The 20,653-nt window shown below is 36.3% G+C and overlaps 1 protein-coding gene across 7 annotated transcripts in view; it reads left to right on the top strand.

Annotated features, from left to right (window-relative positions):
• The window catches only part of DMD (dystrophin), a 2,140,576-nt gene that overhangs the window by 1,065,402 nt on the left and 1,054,521 nt on the right, over nucleotides 1-20,653 (top strand). For all 7 annotated transcript variants that reach the window (XM_090061814.1, XM_090061802.1, XM_090061811.1 and 4 more), the window contains 4 exons: nucleotides 7,834-7,956; nucleotides 11,179-11,316; nucleotides 13,918-14,070; nucleotides 14,992-15,174. In XM_090061814.1, the coding sequence (XP_089917940.1) occupies nucleotides 7,834-7,956; nucleotides 11,179-11,316; nucleotides 13,918-14,070; nucleotides 14,992-15,174 (597 nt within the window). The remainder of the gene's footprint in view (nucleotides 1-7,833; nucleotides 7,957-11,178; nucleotides 11,317-13,917; nucleotides 14,071-14,991; nucleotides 15,175-20,653) is intronic.

Raw genomic sequence — 20,653 nt, forward strand, 5'->3', positions numbered from 1 at the left:
GTTTTCTGGTGTTTAATTGTTAGAAGTAGATAGCCAACTGGAAAGAGACATTACTATGAACAGGAGTTTGCCTTCCTCATGAGTTTGATTCCTGGTTAGAGTGCTTTATATGGGCAGTTTACTGCTTATTCTCCATTTTTTATTCCATAAAAAATTACTTCCACATGTTGAACAACCAAGAAAATGAATCATGGCATAAGTGTGTGCAATTTAACTCAAAATTGACAAAGTTATGTAATTCCCATGAAAACTTAAATATAAGGGTCATAAAGGTGTTTATGAACATATAAAAACTGATATTTTTTTTTAAATGGCCTGTATTGGAACAAAGCCTTCCTCTGTTAAGCGATGATTTATTTAGAAATTATTCACAAATCATCAGAGTTAAGCTTATGACTCCCTTGCACATCTGTAGAAGAATAGAGTCCTAAACTTATTTAAACATACTATTTGATTGGAAGAAAAATCTAAGAGATTTCATTTCAACTGTTAACAATTTCCAGATGTTTCTGTATTTGGTAGGTAGTTAATTGTTAACTACATTAAAAAAAAAAAATTAAGTGCTCGAAGATGTGTTTTTACACCTGCTTCTTTGACCATTTGTTATTAATGTATTTATCCTTCTTTTTTATACTGTACTACAGTTGTGGTGTTGTTTTTAAAGCACACATTTTCCCAGTACTAGCTATTAATGTTCCAAATTTGAAAGAAACAAGCCACAAATGCCACGTGGATTTTTAGGAAAATAAATTTAACATGAAGCCATATAGCTAAATCTAAAAAAGATTTGTTGAAAAACTCTATACAGGTAATCTGTTTTTACTTGCTGAATATCTGTCCAGGAGATTGTGATAACTACTTTCAGAATATCAGTGTAATCACTATCTATCTTGTTCTTAACCTGTGTTCCATCCTTACTCTGAGCTTGAGAGGAACTTCTAATAATTTTCTTTTAGTCATTATGGTACAAAAGTATCTTTAGATAGATATAGAAAAATAATAGTAAATTAAAGAATTACTGAAATTAAAGATTTAAAGGATTAGTTTTTAAAAAGTCCATCTTCCAAATTCAGATTTCTTCTCTGTAAAGAGCAAGTACCTTATCAGCCCCCTCGAACGGTTAAAAACAATCTGGGTAACAGTGACTGTGAAATGACAGAGGTTATGATCCTTGGGAAGGAATGGAGGGAGAACAGAAGAATAAAGACAAGGGAATTCAAGATTACGGACTCAGGGAATGGGCAGTTACCAATGGGAAGTAGATTCCAGGGGGAAAAAAAGTTCAAGAGAATGAGCAGTGTGTTAAAATAATAACATTAAGGACTCAAAGAGAAATTATCTCAATGGGAAGGAGAGATTAGAAGAACAGTAATAGACCAACTTGGGTAAGTCATGAGCTTTATTTTAAAAGTACTTTAACTGTAAGAGAAAGACCAAAGAAAAAGTTGGTCAGTAAGAAGAAACGCTGATAACAGATGGCATTGATAAGGCCGAAGTATTTCATGTCACTTTTTGCTTTAGTCTTTACTAGAATGGTTATCTTTGATCAGATGTCTAACACAATTAACATCAGCAACAATGATGTAAGAATTCAGGCTAGGATAGGGAAAGTGCAGATTAGAGGCTATTTAGGAAAGTTAGATTTTCTGAAATCAGCCATGTTTGATCAGTTTTGGGGTACAAACTGAGATAATTTACTGAAGCAGTCTTAAAACTGTTAGCATTTATCTTTAAGAACTTACGGAGAGCAAATGAGCTTTCAAAGACTGTCAAAGGACAGAGGGCACTTACACACCTGTGAGAAGCTGCTCCGGTCAGAGCAGACTCAGTACATCAAGTCTGCTGGAGCATATGAATGGATGTGCCCTGGCAGCCTCCCATGTCATGTGTATCAGTGGTGCAGCACTCCTTTGTGCAGAGAAAATGGCAGTAGTGCACTTTGCACTACAACACATACTATGTGCTCTGGTTCAAAGCGCATCACCACTATTTTTTCAGCTCACTAATTAAAAGTGCCTGGCACCACATCAGCAACACATGCAAAAATGCCCAAAGTACCTAACTTCAAGGAGAAAAAGGAGGACCCAGGAAATTATAGATCAGTCAACCTCATTTCAATTTCCAGTAAAATATGGGAACAAATAACCAAAAAAATCAATTTGTAATCAGCTAAAAGGGAATAGCCAAGAACAAGTCATGTCTAGCCAACCTAATTTCTTTCTTTCATGAGGTAATAGGCATGGAGAGTGTGGCATAAGAAGTAGAGGTGATATATTTTTACTTAGTAAGACTTTTAATGCTGTGTCTTATGACCAGCTAAAGAAATATGATCTAGATGAAACTTCTGTAAGGTAGGGACATCACTGGTTAAAAATCTATACTCTAAGGTGTGTTATCAATTGCTGTCCAACTTGATTTATGAATTGGGGATATGTCCTGGATTTGGAACTATTCACTGTTTTCATCATTGACTTGGATACTGGACTAACAGTACACTTGTTAAATCTGCAGCGATTTGGCAAGTATTTCAGAGAAGTGGCAAGTACTTCCAAAAGATTCAAATAAAAAAATATGTTGAAAAAATTGGAGAACTGTTTTGAAATAAAATACAATGGAATTAAGTCATGTCAGTGTTAAGTAATATACTCAGAAATAATCAACTGCACAAATATAAAATGAGGAAAGGGTAACTGCACAAACGTTTGACAAAAAAGGAATCGGGGTGTCAACAATGTCATACAATTGCAAAGAAAATAAACACCATGCTGGATTGTAAAAAAAAAAAGAGTATTTTATAGAAGACACATGAAATAATCCTTCTACTCTGTTCAGCACTGGCAAAATCCTCAGCTGGTATATAGGGACCTGTTTTGGGTACCACTCTTCAAGAGGATTAATTAGAGACTCCCAAGATAGCAATAAAATGTATCAGTGGTCTTGGAAATGTGCCCTCAAAAGACAGATTTAAAGACTTGGGTTTATTTAATCTAAAAAATGGAAGACTCAGGGGAGGCATAACATTGTTCAAATATACCAGAGGTCATTGGAAGGAGGAATATAATAACTTGTTCTCCGTGTTTACTGGCATTGGACAAAACAATGGACTTGCGTTAAAACACCTAAGATTCAAGTTGGATATTAAGGCTAAGTACAGACAATCAAAACACCCAAAACTAATTGATTCAATCTTCACAGGTCAGTCTAAGGTCCATGGATTGAACCAGTAAGCAAGTAAACAGACAGTCACTTTTGATTCACTAGCCCAGGCCAGAAGCTGGGTTGCACTAGAGCACACTTCCCTGCCTGGCTGCAGTAGACAGCTTGGGCCATGGCTAGCCTGCTCACCCTCCAAAGGTGGGGCAAAGCATGCTGGGGGCTGTGAGTTTACTTGAATCTGGAGGAAATCTGGGTCAAAAGTTCAGTAAACCAACTTAGCCTATATCAGTTAAGTCTGATTCTACATCCATTCAGGTTTATCTTAAACCGGTTTGGGCCATTTTGAAAGCAGTTCATATGCACCACACTTCTGTTCCATTACAGCTTTGAACTAGTTTCCAGTCACTTATACTGGTGTATGTGTAATTTCTGCCTCATGCCTAAAAAAAATCCTAACTCCAAGCACAGGAAAGTACTGGAATATATTACTGAGGAACGTTGTGGAATTTCTAGCACTGGGGGCCTTTAAAAGCAAGTTAGGCAGGCATCTGTCAGGAATGGCATGGATATAGTTGATCATGACTTATTGCAGAAGAATAGGCTACAGGACCTCTCAAGGTCTATTCCAGCCCCATTTTCTATGATTCTAGTACTAAATGGCGGAAGCAATGGGGATTCCCTATTTTCTTTGGAAAGCTGTTTTACAATCAATTTCACCTTGCTGTTTCCTAATAGCCTACATTTTCCTGTGCTCAATTTCACCCCATAGCAACTAGTTACACGCTAGCCCATTCCTCTTCAACCCTGCTATTTTTACCATTCAAACACTTGTGAAAGATTATCTGCTCAGCCTAGGCTTATTTGTTTATTGTAACCTTTCCTTATAAGTGAACTTGATGCATCTGACTTTTATTTTTATTTATTTGTTTCTTTTGGTATTTCACTGAGTTACCTCCATATAATTGATAAGTCTCATTTTGAGATCTGAATATCTCTGTGCATTACTTCAGTTGTGGCTTCACCACTGCTATCTACAGTATCTATCATCTTAGTAGCAAGCTCTGAACAAGATCAGGTTAGTTCCTATGATGCTTCAAACCATTAAAAAAAGAAACTACTAGCCATAAAGAGCTTATAAGCTAAACAAAGAAGACAGACAAAAGGTAGTATAGAAAAGAGGTACAGAGAGATTAATTTGCCTGCCTATGTTCATAGAGTAGGTCTGTGTTAGACATGGGATTTAGAATCTAAGGGTGCCTATACATGAGCAGCGAGGCTACTCCAACACACTGTAATTACAGCACATTGAAGCAGACTTGATAATTACTGCACTCCAGCAGCCTTCAGCATCTTGTGTCATGCATCTGATTTATGTATATATTGTGATTTTCAATGATTTTCTTTTTAAGGTCTTCATGTGTTTACACTTCTGAAACAAGTGTATAAACACCCTAATTTTTCAGTAAGACCATGGCCTGTGCTGCTTCTTTGATCTGCCTAATCTATGACAAGATGTTTCTAGATATGCTTTTTAAGATTTGATTTGTTTTGTTACTTTTTTAAGTCATATCAGATAATGCTCACCAAGAAATGTCTTACATAGAAGTATTCTAGGTACCTGTGCAAGATGTTTTAAGGTATACTTTCTACTTCTCTAAAATTACTGTAGGAAGTCAGGTAGGAAATCATTCAGGGATGTTCTAGGTAGAAGTTGTGCAGGAAAACAAAGACATAATAGCATTTCTCTATAGTCATGATACTTCTTTTCCTCCATGTTCTAACAAAATTCTATGTTCATTGTTAAAAGAAAGTGATTCCATTTTATATTCTGTGTTACATGAAATTGTAAGGATTGTGAAGTACCAAATGCACAACCCCTCCTGGTTCACTACACACATATATAATAGCAGCATCTAGTGTGGGATACTAGGCATCAGATTTTCCTTAGTGATTAATAATGAATAATAACAAGTACAGTAAAAATGAATAGCAAACAACAAATGAAAACTTTAAAAAGAAAAACATTAAAAATCATGATATATACATACACACATTATATTGGTCCTTGATAGCAGACAATCTGCTCATCAATTTCACTGTCCCTAATACTTCTCGTATTCTGAGTCCAATTAGCAGCAGATTGAATCTGCCTTCTCTAGAGCCCCTGTATGAATCCAACATGCTTGTGTTATTTTTTTTTCTCAGCAGGCACTCAGCATAGGATGCCTGCCTCTCTGGCTGAGAGAAACGTCATCCAAATTTCCACTCAGCACTGGACAGATTTGTTACCTCACTGAACCCTGATCAGTTCATATTTTCAGTAGGACAGTCCATTTCAGTCTACCAAACCTTGTGCTCATTCACAGAGATTTCTCTGAAAACATCCTACTCTGGGACCCAGTTGCCATGCACACTCCAACCAAGTTGCAAGGAGAAGGAGGTTTTTTCCTCCACTTGACTTCAGTGGTATCCCCAATATCACTCCAAGCCACCATTACATTCCCACTGAATAGATCCAAGAGGGTCTCACTGACCTATGCAAGATGGATGCATTTTGAAACATTCCCTTCTACAGTACAGAGGACTTAAAAAGCCACACCAGAAGCTGATTCATTTTGAACCAACATAAATAGAAGGAAAGGAAAATAGCAAAGTCAAGCTACCATGAGATTATCTATGTAATAACCCGCCTTCTCCCCTCCCCTCCCCAGTTCTGAATGGAAAGTATGTGATGTCATAACACCCAAAATGGCTGAACAAATGAATACAGCGAATGGTCATTTCATTTATGCACTAGCAATTTATACATTATTTTCTTTTTCTAATGAAAGAGATCAGAATCATGATATATAGAATGTTTAGCCTCTCATTTAGAAAAAGACTGCGTAACATAGGGAAGCCCTACAGGCAATGGTTAGCCTGAATTTTTATTCAATGAGATGGAAACATTTGGAAATGGAAGGTCTGATAATTTATGAGGATGTACTGAAATTCTATTCTCCCTCCAAGATGAAATTTGAAAAGAATACAGAAGAGTTACCAGTACCCTATAGATGTCTGAAACTGGGTCCTAATATTGGTCTGGTAGTCTAGTATAGTACAACAGGTTAAATCATGCTAGGCAGGCCAAATGGCCAGAAGGTCGCAACTCATAGACTTGTACCAATATGCCAACATCATCTAATGAGCGTTGAGATAGAATAGCACCTTGCAGGTGTTCTGGTAGGTTCTTGAAGATTTCAAGAATGCCTTGTTTCAGAATAGCTCTATTGTGTGGACTTTCCCAGAGGTAGGGAACCTAGAAATTTCTGTATCCATGGTACTCAGGGACAACCCCAAACTATAGAGCTGGGATCTGCATACTTCCAGGGTAAGCGGCTCCTGAAGTACATGGTGCCTGGATTTCCAGGATGTGTAGCATACAGCCAGAAGACTAAAATCCTTGGATGCTTTTAGGACCCGGAATCAGCTCAGTCCCACATGCAGGGATCAGGGTCCTGCCCTGTCTTGATGTAATGCATTTCCATTGTTATTTGGTTGATACCAGTTGACTATACCTCTTTTGGGATCTAGAGAAAGGTTGGACATGGCACACTGTCTATAACTTGTTGATGATTTTTCATCTAGCTGGAATGTTTCCAAAGCACCCTGACTAGCTAAAAATATATATCTTTAAGTCTAATATTTATGCAAGAGTCATCCAGAATGCAACAAGGGTATATGCAGTTAAAGCTAGGAAACAAAAAAGTTCCCCTTGTTAATCTTTTGATATTTTTAGCTCATAATAAAGTGTTAGAATACACTAATGATCTTATAGTAAATTGAAAATATACACTCATACATCAAATTTTCCCCATGCAGTTGTACATAATGGAAAGCAAGAAGAAAGTTAGATTATCGTTATTTGTAAGGAGCCTTCAGTTATGAATTAAAAATTTAAGACAGTCTAACAAGATTAAATATGATAATTTGTATAGAATAATAGCTATGGGGTTATTTTTTGCCAAAATTTAATAATTTTTTTGTAATGACAACTGAGGTCTTTTTAGTGAGCATTTAAAAAAATGTTACAAAAGAGTTGTGGTAGGGTCATTGGTATATTATATTTAGCTTATATAGTGTATAATAATCATTTGACATCATTGACATACCTTACGATACAACAATAATTTCAGAACACTAAAAAAATTTTCATGTAATTGTTCCCAGTATAAGGTGGTAGTATGTGGTTATCCACCTGAATAGATTCCTTGTTGTTACACGGGTAATCTCTAACAATTTATAGCCATGTAGTATTTCCAGTTAATTAATTCCCGTCTCCCACCAAAAAAACCTGCCACATTGTATATAATACTAATTGCTTGAACTTTTTGAAAACATAAGATGTATGAAAATCAGGAGTTTTTTTCTCATTGTATTTACCTACCATAAAATTTCTGAATTATTAGCAGTGTAAATTTTATCCATTATTGCTACATGTTTATCTTTATTTGCATCTTTAGGTACATTGATTAGTTATGTTAAACATATTTTATAGCATATTAGTTGGAAACATTATGTCTGCCATTAGAATAGCAATAGGAGGTAAAACAGATGGTTCTTTTTTATTCTATGTTCCTAATAAAAATATTAAGTTTGTGTTTTAAATCAGTAATCATTCTCTATCTCTCTTTTTAGGCCTTCATTCCTTTGAAGGAATTGGAGCAGTTTAACTTTGATATACAAAAATTGCTTGAACCACTGGAGGCTGAAATTCAGCAGGGGGTGAATCTGAAAGAGGAAGACTTCCACAAAGATATGGTAAATTGGTTGTGATGGAAGTATTGAATGAACTAGGAATGGAAATTTTAAAAAAACTGAAGCAGAAATTAGAAACCTTTGCAGTTGCATTTAAATCATTAGACAGGAGGACTTAGATTCTGTTGGTCTATTATAAGCTCAGGAAGCTCAGTTTAGCATTTAGTATGAGAGATGCTTTATTTTTATAAATGCATTTAAAGATAACTCTATAGCAATTCTGAAATTAGTGGCTGTGTGCACACATTTAAATAATCTGGAATAATTCTCTCAAATTTGTTCATCTGGTAAAGAAACTTACCTAAAGCTACATATAGAGACTTATAAATACTGAGGCCCAGAAGAGTTGAGACCTGACACTGCTAACACTGTGTAGCCATGGCAGGGGAGCCCTCATACGCACATCTCAGCACACTTTGCAGGCTCCTTTAGTCTGCTTGGCAATAGATGGCAGCAGTTCATAAGGTAACCCTGACTGGCTGATCTAGACTGCCCACGGTCAGCCTGTGTTTCCTTGCAGCATAATGTGGGGATTGTGAATGGTGTGTGTTCTTCTCCTTGCTGAAGAAGCAGAGTCCAGTGAAAACCTTATCTCCCTGGGAAGGGAGAAAGGGATGCTGGAAGACTAAGTTCTCTTCTGAGAGAAGTCAGATCATGTCCATACATTTGCTTTCCCAGGAGAAAAAGCGTGAACATCTATACATTGGTGGGTTCTCCTGTGAAAGCCGTGACTCTCTCAGGAGAAACCAAATGTCTGTATGAGGCCAGTGTTAACGAATTTGTTTCTTTTAATAGATAACACTCCTTTGAAGGCAGTTCTCATTTCAGGTAGCTGTTTTGAAGGCATCAAGGTCACTTTCAGGGCAAATCATCAAATGGTTTAAATCATTATTGAATCACAATGAGTTTTGAGAATTTATACCAGTTGAGTCTTTGCCCCTTTTTAAATAAAGATGCCTAGCTCCTTCTCCAGATAGATTTCAAATCCTGAAGTTCTCAAATTTAGTGGCTTAAGGTGACTTTTACCTTTCTGGACATTTAGGGCATGTCCACACATGCAGGCATGTGCACTTGCAGCAGCTCGTATAGGAGTGGCACATATATGAGCCAGGGATTTTTGCCTCAGTGCACATGCCCAGACAGGCACTTTGCTGCGGGGCAAATTGTGCTGGTTGGGGCAAAATAAACCTTCCCAGCTCCTCCCGAATCTGCAGCTGGGGGAGACAGAGGCTAGGTCCAGCACCTGTGCTGGCCCCAGCAATATAAAAACCTGTCCTAGCCAGCAGCTCAGGGCTACTTGCCCTCATGAGCTTATGAGGCCCAGATACTTGGTACCTTCAGACACGACCCCTTGTGCTAGCTGGACTGCTGAAGCAGCCCTAACCTGGAGTGGCCCTTGCCCCCTCTACCCACAACAACAGTCTGGCAGCGGGGCTGCTGCCTGGCTGTGACCTGTTGCCACCCATGATAGCATCTGCTTCCTTGGACCTGTGCCCCTGCCAGACCGAGATGGGGTGCCCCCACTCTGCCATTTGGGCAGCCCAAATTCTCTCATTAAAATACCCAAAATAGTGATCTTCCACTATTAAAATGAAAAACCGTTATATATAGTAAGGGCAATGTTTTCTTTATCTATGTACAAGTGTAAATCAGTTTTGGTGGGGCGGGCGTTAAGGGGATTTGTGGGTGGGTGTAGGGTTTGTGGGGGTGAGGTTTGGGGGAGTATGGGGCTTGTACAGGGGTTTGTGGCTGACTATGTGGATGAGGGGTTTCTGGGGGTGCCTTGGGGATGTGGGGATTGTGGGGGGAAAGTGGGTGTGGCATGCCTGTGTGAAGGAGCTGCTCAGGAGGGGTGGGTCCTCTGCCCCCCCCACGATGCAGTCCCACCACACAGCACATGAACTGCCCCCCCCACTACAGGGCCCACAGCTTATCCCTTATAGGGCCCTGCCCCCACAGGGTCCCGTTCCAGCCCCTCCACACAGGGTCCACAACTCACCCCCACAGCAGCAGTAGCTGTCGGGTGGTCAGGGCCTGCTGCAGCCAGAGCCCCCAGTGGCTCGGCATGACCTCTGAGCCAGCACTGCTTGTGCTGCTCACTGTAGGTCCAGCTTGGTGTGGTGTGGTGTAGCATGGGGCCATGTGCCTTCAGGCATCCCCGCATTGCTTGCGCTGTCACCCAGGGCCCCACGTCATTCGCAGGGACCAGACGTCACACCAGGCCGGGACGCGACTCCAGCAGCAACACTCCCAGACTCGTAGTGTGTGCAGGGAGGAGGCACGCAGTGGGACCCAGCCTGGCATGGCTTGCTAGCATGCCTTTACACAGGACCAGGCAATGCAGTTCTGGGGTTTGAGGCTCTTATGCAGAGATGAGCTAGCTGCACGGCCTGGGCCAGGTCAGGCCAGCAGGGCACGTTTTCCATGAAGATTAAGTGGTGATGTGCCATGGTCTGTTGTAGGCACAGTGCTGTGTCCATGTGCCACTGCCTGAGCCTAATGGAATTTCCAGGTACCAAATTTTGAGTCCACACTGCCCATATGCAGTGAAGGGAATGTTTTTTTGTTCCCAGCATGCATTTTGTAGCATCTTAAACTGCTTTGAGATGCCACAAGAGGCAAGTGCATGCTAGTCTGGACACACCCTTAAGGGGCATTTTCAAAGGTGCCTTCTATAAGAACACATTTGCTGTCAGAATACTTATTAGAAATTGAGATGATGGTATTTTAGGACAAAGAAACTGCTCCACTATAAAGGATACTGAGCAAAAGACTGTTGTTGAGGTTTCTTGGAACCTACTTCTTTAACTGTGCATTTTTTTAAATGAATTTCTACAAACTATTGAAAAAAACCATTAACCAGTAAAACTTATGATTTAGACATTTATTGTTTTGTCATTTTGGCCATAAGGAAGTGATATTTTACCTTTGCCTTTTCACCTTTCATATTTTTCATATACTTGCAAGTCAGTCATTATCTCTGGACAGTGCAAGAAACAAAACATTTTTTCCAGGCCTTCCTTAATTATGCAACTCTAAAGTTTGTATGCTTGATATTACATTTAAAAAACCATTGTATTTTTATTATAGCACACACAAGTGCACATTGGGCAATTACTTTCCAAGAGAATATATAGAGGTTTTATGTATATATGTCACCTAATGTTTGTTTATGTAATGATTAGATAGATTAAAATGCATATTCATTGTAATTTTTTTAATCAGACTGAAGACAATGAGACTACTGTAAAAGAATTACTGGAACGGGGAGATACTCTTCAACAAACAATCACAGATGAGAGAAAGCGAGAGGAAATAAAGCTAAAACAACAGCTGTTGCAGACAAAGCATAATGCTCTCAAGGTACAGGAGCGAAACACATGTATCTAAAATAACATGCCTTTTTCTTCATTTCAGGGCAGTATTCTGTTAGTATAAATTAAGCCTAATTAGTCTGTTGGAGCCTAATAAGTGCAACTGAACATACATATTTGCTTCTACATTCCTGATGAAATGTTTTCATCTCTTGAGGATTTGTGGAAAAAAGTTATTTTAAACATCTGGATTAAAGGGTAAAATGTTATCCCTAGACCACTGCAATTTTACAGGCAGATAACTGCTAATTTTCAGACTGTGAGATTCAGTTACCTAACAATATTTTTCATGATGCAGCCTACCCTGTGCATTTTTTCCTACAGTATTCCACACACTCAAGCTCAGAGAGAAACATTTCTCACAAATAATTAAAATTTTTATGCTATAGAATTAAATTACTGAACTGAACAGAAATATTTAACCTGCTGGAACTGCATGCCTTAAATTTTAGGTGTTACTGATAGCGTATGATTTCAAAGTAACTGCTGTCCCTCACTCTGTTCATAACTGTGATAAGATAAGTATGCCTGCCACAAGGTCTAGTACTCTGGTACCTGAAGTCCAATGCTATACATTCAGCTGAGTGCAAAATCACTCTCAGTGATGTAGCTTTTTCATGATTAACTATTTAAATGACCATACCCTGTCTGGAATTTTAATTAGAATACAGTGGCCACATCTACAACCGATGCTGACTGCACAGTAGCTTGTTACTACTGTGCAGAAGCATCACATGGCACGAAACATGATGTGATGCTACTGTGTAATACTAATGAGCTACTGCAGTCAGTGTCACCAAAAAGCCATTTGGGGGATCTACTGTGCAGTAATGCCAGTTACTATGCAGTCATCTAGTACTTGTGTATGCAAGTACTAAATGACTGCACAGTAAGAACTGTGCGGCGAGCATCTCGTGTAGACGTGGCCGTTTACGTGGTTCTCTTTTTTTCCATATTGCCCTCGCTCTATCGAGCATATCACACTGTCATATTATATCACAAGGATTTTTTTTATACTTATGGTAGCTTAAAATCAAATCAGTAATAACATTTTCAGTGTTCCAGTGATATGCCCTGTAATGATAAAATTACCTTATAAATAAAGTAACTGAATCTTGATGACTCTTTAAGGAGAATATTCAGTGCCATAAACAGCAGCTACAGGTTCTATCCAATAGTTTGTTTATCAGATTTATAAGGTTTTATTAGATGTTGGTCAGGGATTAAAGGCAAAGCTTATCAGATATGCTTTAGCAATTCTTATGTTCTGTTAAGTCAACTTCCAACTAGGTGAAATAATTGTAGTTATTTTACTTTTCTCTCCATCTTGTCTGTTAGTCTTCAGGAAGATGTTTTTGGGCTTAGAAATATGGCATGTTTACATTTAATTATTATTTACATTATTAGCAAAGTAGTGCCTTTGCTTTCCAGGTGGATCTTTTAAATGTTCACAACTCTGTATGAAATAAGAAAAACAGACACTTGAAGATCCTATTATGCTCTATCCATTTTAGTGAAAACTTGGCGTTCATAAGATTTTCCTTTAAGCAATCCAGGATTTAATTTGTAATTTGTACTGAGATGAAGATAGAAAGCTATATGCAGAATTATTATAATGTATTGCCTTTAATTATGATAAAATGGAATTCAGATCCGCGTTATTGTCCAGATCGTTACTAGCTGTGTTTACAAGGAGTGGGGTAATTGATTTTCTTTTGGGTGACTCAATGAAAGCATTCAACCTTGGCAGATAAAGCTCAATGGAATATTGAACAGTTTAAGGCAATTCAAGCTGAGTATTTTCTTATAGAAAATTATAGAAAATAAAATAACTTTTTAATTTTTTGTTAATGGTAAGTTAGCTATGTACAAATACATAATAAAATACAGTATCCCTTGATTTATAGACTTCCTCCTTCAGTAACATTTAAGTAAAAAAAAATAATGCTGTGTCATTACATATCCTTGGTAATACTTTCTGCTCAAGTTACCAAAGTGATGCTTTAAAATAACACTATCTTAATGTAAAAATAGAAGTTAGACATCACCTGTCATAAACATGAAGCAGTTTTCACGTGTAAGCTGACTTTTGCAAAATCTGTTTATATAAAAAATATTTCTGCATTGAAATGGTTTTCTCCTGAGTAACCATTCAAACTGCACAGGCTTTAGTTTCTCAAGATGCTACAAAGTATGGCAAGCTCACCTATGGCTAGATTTAAATTGGGCTGTTTCCTGCTGTCCAGTAAGTATTTTGGAGCATGACTGTCTCATAAAATGCTGGTATTTTCTTAAAATGTACCTCAGTTTTAGCTGCTTGACTAAATTCTTCTTATGTAGCATGTAAACAAGAGACAACTGTAAAATGTCCCATAATAATCAAAGTAGCTTACAGCAAATGACAAGAATATATATATAGTCTGTATTCAGTTAACTTTTCTACATGACTGGAACATAAATGTCATAAGTTTAAAAAAAACAGGTACTTGTTGTAAGCATTTTTTACTTATTTTCTGCAACATATACTCATGCCAGTGTGTATATTGTAAGTCTTTTAATGATATTCTAATAATGTCTGCACTGTGAACAGGATTTAAGGTCTCAAAGAAGAAAAAAGGCTTTAGAGATTTCTCCTCATTGGTATCAGTACAAGAGGCAGGCTGATGACCTAATGAAATGTTTGGATGACATTGAGAAAAAATTAGCCAGTCTACCAGAACCCAAAGATGAACAGAAGCTAAAGGTAATGTTGTTTTGGGATGACAATGGTAGATCTTTGAGACACTATTTTAATAATTTTAAATACAGCAAATATACCAATTCTTTTTATATATTTATATATAGAGAGATATATCTACATAACAATGCAGTACATCATTTTTGTGTTTTATTGAATAAATATTGGCAGTCCTTGTTCAAACTAATATATTTCTTTGTTGTATTCTGTTTCTTGTATTCTTGTAAATGTTATATGGGATGTTATAAAAATTATAATTAATACTATAAATATTGTTTGTTAATAATGTGGACAGTGTGCACTGTATTAAGAAACATCAAATGTTTTCTAGTAAAAATTGTAATTGACTTTGTGTATCTTTGTTCCAGATGAACAAATGACTTATCAGTATATGGATGACCTCTCTCTCATGTTAGCACATTCATTTTCATCAGAACATATTCATACATCATTGTCAAAACTCAAAATATTTATTTACATGATATCAAAGATTTTTATGATTTATTTAGCATTGGCTTTCTTTTCTTCATTCTCTGAGTTTCTCACAAAGTTAAAAAGGAGTTAATATATTCACACACTCTCTCAACACTAATTGTACACAATATGTTACCCTAATAGATAATGATATCTCCAGTTGCCCTTCACAAAACACTAGACAGAACTAGGAGAAAAAGTGTTGGCCTTTGTTGAATAATTTTAAGAATACACTAGTTATCAATATCTTTAATGACAATTTGCTGGAAAATTCTTTAATCTCAGTTTTGTTTTGTCTAAATGTAAAATAAGACTTGAAACAACTGTACTTTTGCTATTGTAACAATAAAGTGGAAAATCTTCAAAATTACAGTTTTGACATTTTTGCTAATTCTAAGTTGATTGATCTAGTTAGCTAACTGCCCTGGGCCCTGTATTGGTTTTGCTCACTAGGAAATTGATGGAGAATTGGAGAAGAAGAAAGAAGAACTGAATGCGGTGCACAGGCAAGCTGAACGCTTGTCTAAGGATGGGGCTGCAAAAGCAGTGGAGCCAACCCTGATACAGCTCAGCAAGCGCTGGCGAGATATTGAGAGCAAATTTGCTCAGTTTCGAAGACTCAACTATGCACAAATTGTGAGTTGTTACTGGCAAACCTATATGTTTGCAACTACTACTACTAACAGCATCCTACTAACAGAGTTCCAGGTGCAATACCAAGTCCTCAAATTTAAAAAAAAAATTTTGTCAACAAATGGGAAATTTTATATTCCAATAACATAGGACTCTTGTTTTCCATTTAGTTTTGAAATTGCCCTTTAATAAAACTAATTACAGAAAACTCAGCAATGAAAACACATTTATTTTGTTGCCTCATTCTTTTCCCATAACATTACCAGTTTAAATATGTCAGTTTACCATGCATTTATTTTTTCAATAAACATGTGTACTTCGAAAAAATGTATTTTTTTCAAACTACACTACCATCCCATGCAAATTTTAATTCCATTTTTTTTATGTATTCATAATGAATAATATACATATGTAGGAAGAGAGTGCAAGATTTCTTCTTATACTACTTGTATATGACTACCTCTTCAAATACTTCAAGTCTTAAAAGAAGATTTTAATCAGAAGTTGTTTTTGTTGATAGACAGGGTAGAAGCATCTGTGCTATAGCAGGATCTTAATTATATACAGGGAATGATGATTATTATTTGTTTATCTTTATTAGATGATAGAGGGGAACATCAGCTGTCACTATTTTAGATGCATATACAAAATGGATTCTATGAAATATACTCATTGTAACCATTTTTTTAATATTCACAATGTTCTATTTTTTTCATTTGCTCTTAATATGGAAAATTAATCTCATTAATATAATTGGTGATACCAAATACAGTTTTGGCATCTTGTAGTTTTGAGGAATGTTAGGGCCCTCCTACATGTTCACATTAAATCTGGATAGAAAACAGCTATTGAGTTGTTACACATTTTCAAGCACTAACTTTGCAAGTGGTTGGGATTTTTTTATAGCTGGCTAATTCATTTTATTGTGTGATAATTACTTTGCATGTGTGGCTGGTCTTAATTTATTGCACAGTTGACCAGTTAATTACATAATGATATGTAACATGTAGCAGGGTGCCCAGTGATAAACAGATGTTTCTACAAAAATTCTTACATGGAAATTTTTGCTTCAGTATTGGCATAACAGATATGTTACACCTACAGGACAATAATGTATTTCCATTAAAACATTCTTCATATTATACAAATATTGAACAAGGTTTTAAAAAAGCTTGATACAGCAAATAACGTTTTGACTCAAAAAGTCTTTTCTTCAACGCTCTGATTTTCTCAAAATGTGCCTTTTTATTAAACAATTAGAAGTAAGAATAGCATTCAGCATGTTTGTGCATTGATAAAAGTAAAGAAATAATGGGTGCATCTACACAAGATGCTACATCACCATACCAACAAGCTATGTTAATGTAACATCAGTGTGCACAAACTGTTATGCTGACACTACTGCACAGTAGCAATGAGCTATTGTGTGGTACGGTCAGAAATGTGCCATGCACTGCCAGGAGTGTGAAGTAACAGTGGATACTGTGCAGTAATTTAGTACTAAAGCAAGTACTAAATGACTGTGCAGTAACAACTGCTCAGTTGGGTGCAAGTGTAGACGTGCCCACTGGAATTGGGTTATTTGTTACTAAATCTTGTTCCAGACGATTACTCCTTTCAGTTCATTTTGACATTGAGCTAGATGACTGTGAAAAACTGCATATTATTAAAATGTGAATTCTGCTAAGGAAAGATTCTTCTTGTTTTGCAAAATGATCTTTTTTTTCTAATGGATATGAGTATGTTTGTGTTAATAACAAAATGGGTGATAAGGGTGTACATTTTCTTCACATAGAAATATTCTGATTGAGTTGTGCTATGTATGTAATTTATTATACACTGTGACAGAGAATTTGTATGTACTTTTAAAACTGTATCAACAAATCAATAAAAGTGGTATTTTTTTCTGCTTGAAAATATGGAAAAGTAGTTAAATCAGGAAATAAGACATAATAATTCCTATAGTTTATACAATCTATTTTCAATGACTTTCTGAGTTTTAACATGCATTCATTATATTGCCTATCACTATATTTTTAAAATATGTCTCATTCAAGAAATGTTAATATTTGTCTGAATGAATTCAATCACTATTCAATGGATTTTCATAGGTACAAACCACTTTCTTTGGTACTTCCCATATTTTGTGAATGATACTTTACTATGTTTGTGACTATGGCAGCAACCATGCAAAATTTGACTAGAATTTTAGTATAGGTATTAAACCTGATGAAAATCAGCATAAACTACTAGATTAAGTTTGAGACTAGAGTGAAACTTTTGTGATCAGTCCAAGCTCTGGCTTTGACATTGTCTCATTGCAATTGGCTTGACCAGTCTTTGATTCAACTACCCTTTAAAAAGAAAACCAAAAACAAGATAATATTTACCTACCTCGCAGGGTTGTTGCGAGGATTAATTGATTAATGTTTGCACAACTCTTTAAAATTCAGAAAAACCAAAATTGCTTTATTCAAACTGTTCATTAAAGTGAAAGAAGACCTGCACAAAAAAAGTCCCAAGTTGCTCTTCACATTATCAACCAACCAAGTAAAACCAACAGTCACCCAAATACCTAAAGGGAAAAGATTAAATAATAAATATGCCCGTTAGAAACTCTCAGTGAGATTCTGTTAACAACAGATGATGCACACATAAACAACTGCAAGTGGGATATTATAAAGCAGTAAAGGCTTACTTGTACAGTAAAAGTGCTGCCAAGGTAGTCAATGCTTGAACTTCAGTATGAACACAGTGTGTGTGTGTGTGTGTGTGTGTGTGTGTGTGTGTGTGTACATATATATATAGTTAGTTAGATGAGGAAGATGCAAATCTGCATGATCATCCTTTAGAATGCTTGATAGTCTTAGTTGAAAGAACTAGGAAGGAACTTCTTAGAACTTCTGTATTGTGCTTAGCATATTTAGTATATATTAATATCAAATTAGAATAACCTTGTTCCTTTGAACCAACCTCACTGCAACTCTGTTAGGGAAAAGCCAGACAAAAGATTATTGTGCTTATTAATCAGAGAAGTTACACTTGCTATATTTTCTCTGTTTATCAGTATACTTATATATTGTCTCATTACTTTTAACAATGACATATCACGTACTCAAATCATGAAAAAAGAGGAGTACAGCTGTTTTACCTCCCGCTAATGCCAGAGGAGTTCCAAATAGTTTTGCAACAACCTGTACATTGCATAGTCTCTTTGAGTTTGACAATTTATAAATAAAAATTGTCTGGTGCATTAACTGAAGTGTTTTAGAGAGGAAATGACAAATATAAGCCACTTATTCTGCAATGGGATATTAATATGGCTATGTTGAAATAACAGATTACACAGATACAACAGACAGCAGAACTGCACAAATTATGGAATCACTGGGAGTGATGGGGAGATATCAGCAGGAGAGTAAAAAGTTGAGGAGGATATGCCATTTTAACTCCCAACCCAGTTATTGTGCATACATAGTAAAACTAACACAGCAGTCCAAATTCTGTTGTTGGAAGTCAACACTGTCAGACTGGAAAGTGCGCATCTGAGGACATTTTTAGCTCTTCTGTGTTTAAAAATTCAAATATTATTCAGTCCTATCTCTGTCAGGCAAATTAGAAATTGTGAAAAGCTTGATGAATAGTGGAAAATAGAGAATTTATGGTCTGGTTTTAATGATCTGTGTATCTACACAATCTGCTGAATTAAAAAGATACAGGTGCTTTAGACCATTGCAAATTAGGGTCTCAATAGTATTTATTGTCCATTTTGTGAAATAGAATTCTGCCCTAAGATAAGTCAGCAACTGGCTTCATATGTTATAAAACCAGGAATGAAAATGCACTAATAGTTTTATTTATTATTATTACTGCTTAATTATTCTTGTGTGCCAACACAAACCCAATTCCTTAATTCGGTTTTTAAATGCCAAAAATTCTGATCTCTGATGTATGTTCAAATTTCCCATGGAAGTGATTTCTTGGCCTAAATGTATATTCAACCGTTCATTTTCTTAGCTATTTGTATTACTTGATATTCTAGAAAAAAATTTCCACAGAACAGTAAGTAGGTAATTTTTTATAGTTTTTCAATTAATTTTCAACCATTTTGACAGCAACATATAATATCTGCTATGAATAGTATGACTATATTATAATCTATGCCTATCAAATAGAAAGCTGTAAGTCTTTGGAGTTATATTGACATGCAAGAGACCTTTCTTTTAGATGTATAAGAAAATATATGAATGATTGAAAACAGCAAAATAAACACTTGCATTTTGAAGTACACATTAATTGCTCTTTATGAAAGGCAACAATCATGTCTAATATTGTCGGATATTAAAGTTTCTAGACGGCAATTTTTCCTTCATGCCAGTTAGGGCTTAAGTTACAAGACAATATTTCAAAATACTTTTCTTCTAATTAAATTAGCCTTAAATAACACTGAATTCTGTGGGAGTTTTTCAAACTGCCTTGTGGCCTTGCGCATGGCATAGATCAATGTAAAGCATACTGTGCCAACTGTGAAGGCAAATGTCACTGAAGATTTACAATGTGAAAAAATATTTTCAGAGCAGGTGAATAAAGAGATTTTTTTTTTAAGTTATCCATTTTTCGTTTTGCTATTAAATACATTTTTGTCCCTGCTTTGTGAGATGTAATGCCTTTAGAAATCTGTCAGTTTAACATAATAGTTTCATGACTAATTTATAATAGTATATTTCTATATGAAAATTTTAATTTGGTTTCTTAGCATACTTGGTCAGTCCACTCATTAATGATTTGTGCATTTGATATCCTTTCTCTAATGTGACACTTCCCTAATTGGATTCTCAGTTTATTGTTGTCAATATACACTGCACAATATTTCTGCCAAATTTATCACAAATTAAAGAGCTATGGCGAATGGAAGGAAGGGAACTCTTAAGCCATCAAGTGTAGAGTAGGAGGAGGCAACTCAATCTTTCCCTTTAGGTACTCTGATCTCTTTAATCTAGAGTCATACCAAGGCAACTCTGTGTCTGGGACATTACCGTGCACAGGGAAATGTCAACTTCTGTTGAGCCGATAACAGCAGCAGAAGGAGCAGCTGCTGTGGTCACAGTTATGTGTGTGTCCCTTTACCAAAGCAGCCCCCAGGGCTGCTGTTGTAGTTACCCATCTCTCACCACTCTTCCCCTTCCAGTTATAGTACTGCTTAATCCATTTGTGAAGGAAACTTTTCACTCATCTGTGGAAGAAAATTTTATAAATCAAATCAAAGTGACCATCGTTTCTATAAGTAATAATGAGATCGATGCCCTGGTGTCAAGAAGGGAGAGGTGATAACAAATAAGAAAGAACTGATGAGAGGACTTTAAATTAACAGCTACAAAGTTTACTGAAGTTTGCTGCTTTGGAATTGAATTGTCTAAGTTTTCAGTCAGAGGCTAGGGAAAAGAGAGTAGGGAACGAACAGCTAACAGCTTGATTTCTTTGT

This window comes from Crocodylus siamensis, chromosome 1 (assembly GCF_052110815.1).
Source record: "Crocodylus siamensis isolate JL-2025a chromosome 1, ASM5211081v1, whole genome shotgun sequence".
Taxonomy (NCBI): Eukaryota; Metazoa; Chordata; order Crocodylia; family Crocodylidae; genus Crocodylus; species Crocodylus siamensis.